The sequence below is a fragment of the Chiloscyllium punctatum genome, chromosome 11 (genome assembly GCF_047496795.1).
Source record: "Chiloscyllium punctatum isolate Juve2018m chromosome 11, sChiPun1.3, whole genome shotgun sequence".
NCBI lineage: Eukaryota > Metazoa > Chordata > Chondrichthyes > Orectolobiformes > Hemiscylliidae > Chiloscyllium > Chiloscyllium punctatum.
The window spans coordinates 14,983,929-14,991,996 of record NC_092749.1 but is presented as its reverse complement, the minus strand read 5'-3'; the positions used below and the strand labels follow the sequence as shown (position 1 = coordinate 14,991,996).

At 44.6% G+C, this 8,068-nt stretch overlaps 1 protein-coding gene across 1 annotated transcript in view; it reads left to right on the top strand.

The window, feature by feature from the left end:
• The first annotated feature begins 460 nt into the window (after positions 1 to 460).
• Positions 461 to 8,068, top strand: part of ect2l (epithelial cell transforming 2 like) — a 68,249-nt gene continuing 60,641 nt past the window's right edge. Inside the window, exon 1 of the mRNA XM_072580156.1 lies at positions 461 to 592. Within this exon, the coding sequence (XP_072436257.1) occupies positions 461 to 592 (132 nt within the window). The remainder of the gene's footprint in view (positions 593 to 8,068) is intronic.

The following is an 8,068-nucleotide window of genomic DNA, read 5'->3' as shown; positions in this document are numbered from 1 at the left end:
TGGATGGCAGAGGAAGAAGGGGCAGGCATGGGAATATCTTTTGTCATATTTAACCTTCGACTTATAGAGGCATCACAGACTGAGAGAGGAAATCCCCCAGGGTTACAGTTACTCAAGGCTCACTACACCTGTTAGAAATAAGGTGTTTGTCCTTAGATGAATTATTTCCCTCTCTGTCCCAGAGATCTCACGAGTGAACAAAATGACGGCAGACATGCAGTCCTTGAGTAAATGAGGTGCCAGCAGGAAGGCAGTGTTTAAAAAAACACACACATGAAGAAGCAACTGGATCTTTGCCTCTTGCTGAAATGGCCACCCACTCCAGCATGAGGTCATGCAGATCAGAGCATCCCTGTTTGCAATCCAGTAGCTCCTGTGGGAATTTTGATTGTATTGAGTTCTCTGCTTGATCCATGCCCTGTTCCAGGAAACTCTAATGGCTTCATGAACGGTATTAGATATGAAGTGCTGGGCAGCATACTCCTCTCTCAAGTCTGAAGCTTCAAGCCCCACTCTGTCGTTGTCAGCACAGAAATCCACCTCCATAAGACTAAAGGAGTGCTACGCTGCATTAGGAGGTGACACCTACCAGGTAAAATATTACATAGGCAGGAACTTCAGTTTAATAGTAAATATTGTTAAGGAAGGAAACCTCAATTAGGTGGTCATTTGGAATGAAGAAGTTCAACTCTGTAACCATCCATGGTCAATACCTCCTTAAATAGTGTTTTTTTTTAGGATCAGGGATGACCTACTTTCATTCTGGTTCTAAGCTAGCTGGCATGGTGGAGGTGCTGTCAGCAGATTCTGCCACATGTTGGGCAAATGGTGTTTGGAGACTTTGGTAGATGGATTGTGCTGTCCCTCTGATACCCTGCCTTCATCTGATGGACCTTCCTGCTGAGTCTCTCAATGTGTTCAGTAAAAGAGCAGAAATGATAGTAAGTAAATGGCAGATATTTAAGGAGGTAATTCATTGAGGAGCTATCGGGGGAGGTGGAATAGTCTTGGGCTATTTTCCCTGGAGTGTGAGAGGCTGAGGAATAACCATATAGAGGTTTATAAAATCATGAGAGGCGTGGAGAGGATGAAAAGTCAAGTTTTTTTTTCCCAGGGTAGGGGAGTCCAAAACTAGAGGGCATTGGTTTAAGGTGAGAGGAGTATGATTGAAAAGGGTTTTTTTTTTTGCAGGGGATGATATGTATATAGAATGAGTTGCCAGAGGAAATGGTGGAGGCCAGTGTTATTGCAACATTAAAAAGGCATCTGGATGGGCACATGAATAGGGAAGATTTAGAGGAATATGGGCCAAATGCTAGCAAATGTGGCAATTTAGGATATCTGGTCAACATGGACACATTGGACCAAAGGATTGTTTCTGTGCTGTATGACTCAGCAAACATGTATCCCAAGGAGGAAAGATTGAGAGGGATGAATCAATCATGGCTAACCAAGCAAATTAAGCAGGGTATTAAGTTGGAAAAAAAAGCATTCAAGGAGGCATAGTCAGTGATGGCCCCAAAGACTGGGATAAGTTCAAAATCCAGCAAAGGAGCACAAAAGGATAATTAAAAGAGAGAAAATACACATTAAGGCAAATTAGCAAGGAGCTTAAAACTGACTGAGAGCTTCTCTAAAAACATAAAAAGGGACAAAGGTCTAAATGAACACAGACCTATTCGAAAATAATTCTGGGAAGACAGTCATGGAGAACAAGGAAATGGAAGAGGAATTTAATCAGTCTTTATGATGGAGATACTTCAAAGAACCCAGTAATATGAAATAATGGGGGGAGGAATTAAGTACCATCTCTAGAGAAGTAGTGTTAGACAAGCTAATTAGGCTAAACACACAAAAATCCTCCAGCCCTGATGACTTGCATCCTAGGATTCTAATAGAGGTACCTGCAGAGATAATAAATGCATTGTTTGTAATGTTCCAAAAATTCTTCAACTCTGAAGAAGTGCCAAAGGATTGGAAACCTGTGAATGTGACACCCTTCAAAAGGGAGGAAGGCAAAAAGTAGGGAACAATAGGTTGATTAGCCTAACATCTATTGTTGGAAGAATATTGAAATCAATAATTAAGAAAGTAAAAGCACATTTAGAAAAGCATTATCTAATTAAGCAGAGTCAGCTTATCACCATGAAAAGAAATCCATGTCTATTATTAGAGTTATTTCTAGCAAGCGTCAACCCGAGGGGATGGAGGGGAACCAGTAGGTGTGTAGTATTTGAACTTCCCGAAGATATTTGATACGGTACCTTGTAAAAGATACGATCAGACTGTTGGAGGTCATATATTGGCATGGAAAGAGATTTGGCCAATAGGGAGGAAACAGCAGGGAAAAAAAAGTTCACCCCTCAACCTCCTACACTCCAGTGAAAAAAGTCCTAGTATTTCCAATCTTTTTTTATCTCAAGCCCTTCATTCCCAGCAATGAATATAATCCCAGCTGACCCAGTCCCTGTTCAAACACCAGCCCTGCCAACCCAGGAGTCAGTGTGGTGAGCTTTGCTGCACTCACTCCATTGCTAGAACATCAGGTTGATGACTTGTAACCGGTGGGATTCCACAGGGATCAGTGCTGGGTCTGCAACTGTTGTGAGGGACCAAGCCAGACCCCCTCAAAATATTTTAAGATGATAGCCTGGAACTAACTTTTTCTTATTTTAAAGGCAGATGTGAAGTGGGTTTTCCATGTGTGATGTTACTGGTTTTAAGCAAAACACAATTTATTTAAACACTAATAAAAAAAACGTGGAACTTAGAACAGCTTAACTATTGGAAAACTTAACTGACCTGATACACAAACTATTACCGATAAACTGTTCCAATACAGTAACATCTCATAAACACACCCCCTTGGCAAAAGGATAAATTCAAACACACTTTCTTACAGGCAGGAGGGAACAACCCATAGAGAGATGACTGCTACAACTAAAAGAAATCTAGAAATTACCTGATCTGGGAGAACTGGCCACTCTCCTTCCATTGTTAAACTGTTAAACTCCCTAAACTCCTCGGCACCTCTGCCTTTATGACCTCTCCAATAAAACCAGGGGCAAAATAATCCTTTTCAAGTGACAGTGTCGGCACACTATTTACAACATATATTAAAGACCTGAAGGAAGGAAATCAATGGATTGTAGCCAAATTTGCAGACTTCACAAAAATAGGTGGAAAGGTAAGTTGTGAGAGGATGTAAATGGTTTAGAGAGATATATTGATAGATTAAGTGTGCAAACAGTTGGTAAATGGAGTATAATGTAGATAAATTTTGAAATTGTTCACTTTGGAAGGGGGGAGCAGATATGCAGTATTATTTAATTGGAGAGAAACAGCAGGAAGCTGCAACTTGGGGGAACTAGTGCAGGATACACAGAAAGCTAGCACACAGGGACAGCAGGTAATCAGAAAAAGATAATGAGATGTGGGCCCTCATTTCAAAAGGGTTGAAGTATAAGAGTAGGGAAGTTTACTGCAACTGTACAAGGTGTTGGTAAGACCACACCTGAAGTACAGTGAGCAGTACCTTTAAGGAAAGATATTTCATTGCTGGGGTTGTCTGTGGGAGTTCTGACATTCCACATCCCAAACTTCATTTTGTAGGTTGGCAGCTGCCTGAGCATTTTACTGTGAGGTTAGTATTTGCATGCCAACTGTGAGACGTTTTGGCCTACTTACCTGAGGAAGGATGTTCTAGCTATGGAGTGAGTGCAGCAAAGTTCACTACACTGACTCCTGGGTTGGCAGGGCTGGTGTTTGATGAGGGACTGGGTCAGCTGGGACTATATTCATTGCTGGGAATGAAGTGTTTGAGATAAAAAAAAGACTGGAAATACTGGGACTTTTTTCACTTGAGTGTAGGAGGTTGAGGGGTGAACTTTTACTGAGGTTTGTACAATCGTGAGGAGTATAGATACGGTGAATGACAAGGGTCTTTCCCCTTGTCATAACTGGGGGTTTGGTTTTAAAGTGAGGGGAGAAGGATTTTAAAAAGACACAAAAGGCAATGTTTTTACACAGAGAATGGTTTGTGCGTGGAAAGAACTGCCAGAGGAAATGGTAAATGCAGATATAGTTACAACGTTTAAAATACATTCGGATAAGTACATGAATAGAAAGGTTTGGAGGGATATGGACCAAGCACAGGTATGTGGGACTAGTTGGGAATATGGTGGATGTGACCCCAAAGGGTCTGTTTCCATGATGTCTGACTCTATGATTCTATGGCTGAGGGGTCTATCTTATAGAAACCCATAAAATTCCAACAGGGTTATACAAAGTAAGTGCAGGAAGGATGTTCCTGATGACAAGGGAGTCCAGAACTACAGATCACAGTGTGAGGATACAGACCATTTGCTATTGAAATAAGGAGAAATGTCTTCACTCAGAAAGTGATGAGCCTGTGGAATTCTTGCCACAGAAAGCGGTTGTGGCCAAAGCATTGAATGTTGGTTGACTCTTTACTGTCCTCTCGGCAATTAGGGATGGGCGCTAAATGATAACCTAGCCAGTGACATCCCCATCCCGTGAATGAACAAAAAAAGTTTTCAAGAAGGATTTAGATATAGTTCTCAGAGCTAGAAGGATCAAAGGAATTGAGACAAAGTGGGAGCAGAATATTGAGTTCAATGTCAAGAGTGTGGTGCTGGAAAAGCACAGCAGGTCAGGCAGCATCCGAGGAGCAGGAGAGTTGCCGTTTCGGGCATAAGCCCTTCAACAGGAATGAGGCTGGGAGCCTTGGGGTGAAGATAAATGGGAGGGAGGTAGGGCTGGGGGGGGAAGGTAGCTGAGAGTGCAATAGGTGGATGGAGTTGGCAGTAAAGGTGATAGGTCAGAGAGGAGGGTGGAGTGGACAGGTGGGACAGGTCATGAGGGCGGTGCCACGTTGGAAGGTTGGAACTGGGGTAAGGTGAGGGAGGGGGAATGAGGAAACTGGTGAAATCCACATTGATGGATGGTGGGTCCTGAGGTGGAAGATGAGGTGTTCTTCCTCCAAGGGTTGGGTGGTAAGGGAGTGGTGATGGAGGAGGCCCAGGATGTGCATGTCCTCGGCGGAGTGGGAGGGGGAGGGGGAGTTGAATCATTCGGCCCTGGGGCGGTGGGGTTGATTGGTGTGGGTGTCCTAGAGATGTTCTCTGGAGTGTTCTGCATTTAGGCGCCTGCCTTCCCAATGTAGAGGAGAACTCATCAGGAGCAACGGATACAGTAAATGACGTGTGGAAGTGCAGGTGGAACGTTGATGGATGTGGAAGGCTCCTTTGGGGCCTTGGCTGGAGGTGAGGGGGGAGGTGTGGGTGCAGGTTTTGCAATTCCTGCAGTGGCAGGGGTAGGGGTAGGTGCCAGGATGGGAGGGTGGGTTGTTGGGGGGCATGGCCCTGACCAGATAGTCACGGAGGGAACGGTCTTTACGGAAAGTGGATGGGGGTGGGGAGGGAAATATATGTCTGGTGGTGGGGTCTGTTTGTAGGTGGCAGAAATGTTGGAGGATGATTCTGTTTGTAGGTGGTGGAAATGGTTGAATTCAATGACCAGCCATGAATGGCCTATTGCTGCTCCTATTTTCAATGACTCTAACAAGGTCCCGTGATGCTGAGCCTTGACCTGATATCAAGGGATTTCAGAGACAATTGGAAGCCCCTTGCATGATGTTAACTCTGTGGAATAAATGAAGACATGATTAGGATACCTTATTAATGAGGAACCAAAGCCTATTTAACAGCATCCAGAGAAAAAGGATCAACCTGCGCCCACACCTCCCCCCTCACCTCTGCCCAAGGCCGCAAAGGAGCCTTCCACATCCATCAACGTTCCACCTGCACTTCCACACGTCATTTACTGCACCCATTGCTCCCGATGAGGTCTCCTTTACATTGGGGAGACTGGATGCCTGCACGCAGAGCACTTCAGAAAACATCTCTGGGACACCCGCACCAATCAACCCCACCACCCTGTGGCCAAATACTTCAACTCCCCCTCCCACTCCGGCGAGAACATGCAGGTCCTGGGCCGCCTCCATCACCACTCTCTCACCACCCGATGCGTGGAGGAAGAACACCTCATCTTCCACCTCGGGACTCTCCAACTCCAGGGCATTAATGTGGATTTTACCAGTTTCCTCATTTCCCCTCCCTCCCACCTTATTCCGGTTCCAACCATTCAATTTCCAACCTTCTAGCTCAGCATCGCCGTCATGACTTGTCCTACCTGTCCATCTTCCTTCCCACCTGTCCACTCCACCCTCCCCTCTGATCTACCCCCATCTTCATCCACCTATAGCACTCTCAGCTAACCCACCCCTGCCCCACTCCCCTCCCATTTATCTCTCCACCCCAGGCTCCCAGCCTCATTCCTGATCAAGGGGTTTTGCCTGTAACGTCGATTTTCCTGCTTCTCAGATGCTGCCTGACCTGCTGTGCTTTTCCAGCACCACAGAAACCAACTTACCTTTCACTGGTCAAATCAGAAAGTGCTGGAAACATCAGCAGGTCTGGCAGGAAAGAGGAACAAAAGTGAGTATTTAAAGTTGACTATGACTCTCCTTCGGAACCCAGTTTCTCTCTTCCTCCCTGAATGTTGAGTAGAGAATTAGCTGTAACGAGACAGTGATCCAATACTCCAGGGACGCAATTGTGAGAGTTTGCCAAGAAAATCACCTGCTGCATTGAGTTTTGTGTGTGTTTGGTTGCCTTGGTGACATGTCGTGCATACAGAGAGACTCACCTGTGGAGGAGCGACTGCTGAAAGGGTAAGAAATCAGCAATAATGGCTCAAACTCTCAGCAGAGGACCTGGGTTTCTTCAGGGAGCTTCTCATTGCTTGGTGTGATATGATGAATTGAAAAGAATTTCCCCACAGTGAGTGGGTGTAAAACAAATCCCTGTTCTCATTTATTTTCCAGTTTGTGTCATAAGTGAGTGAACTTCAATCAGAAACAAGCAGAAAGTGAAGGCGCTGGAGAGATTTGCTGCTTAATTTGTGGTAATTGATGTGATAAAGGTTTGTTTCCTCTTTTAACTTTATGATCATTAAAGGGACAATTATAGGCAAGTTACTGAAATGCCTCTCATATCAGATGTGACATGTGACCATAAGATATAGGAGCAAAATTAGGCCATTTGGCCCATCAAGTCTGCTCCACCATTTGATCACGACTGAGATGCTTCTCGACCCCATTTTCCTGCCTTCTTGTAATCTTTGACTTTCTTACTAATCAAGAACCTGTCTCTCTTTGTCTTAAATACACTCAATGACTTGGCCTCCACAGCCTTCTGTGGCAATAAATTCCACAGATTCAGTACTCTCTATCTGAAGAAATTCTTCTTCATCTCAGTTCTAAAGGGTCATCCCTTCACTCTGAGGCTGTGCCCTTGGGTCTGAGTCTCTCCTATTAGTGGAAACATCTTCTCCAATCCTATAGGTAAAAAACAATGACTGCAGATGCTGGAAAGCAAATACTGGATTGTACTCTATGCTACTCTCTCCCCACCCTCACCCTCCTCTAGCTTATCTCTCCATGCTTCAGGCTCACTGCCTTTATTCCTGATGAAGGGCTTTTGCCCGAAACGTCGATTTCGCTGCTCGTTGGATGCTGCCTGAACTGCTGTGCTCTTCCAGCACCACTAATCCAGTATTCTCCAATCCTATATCCAGGCCTCTCAGTATTCTGTAAGTTTCAATCAGATCCCTCCTCATCCTTCAAAATTCCATCGAATACAGACCCACAGTCCTCAACCACTCCTGATATAACGAGCCCTTCATCCCTGGGATCATTTTTGTAAACCTCCTCTAGACCCCCTCCCATGCCAGCACATCCTTTAGATGTGTGGCTCAAAACTGCTCACAATATTTAAAATGTGCTCTGACCAAAGCCTTATACAGCCTCAGCAATACATCCCTATTCTTGTATTCTAGCTCTCTTGAAATGAATGTTAACGTTGCATTTGCCTTCCTAACTGCCAACTGAACCTGTATGTTAAGAGAATCCTGAACTCAGACTCCCAAGTCCCTTTGAGCTTCAGATTTCTGAAGGCTTTGCTTGTTTAGAAAATAATCTATGCCT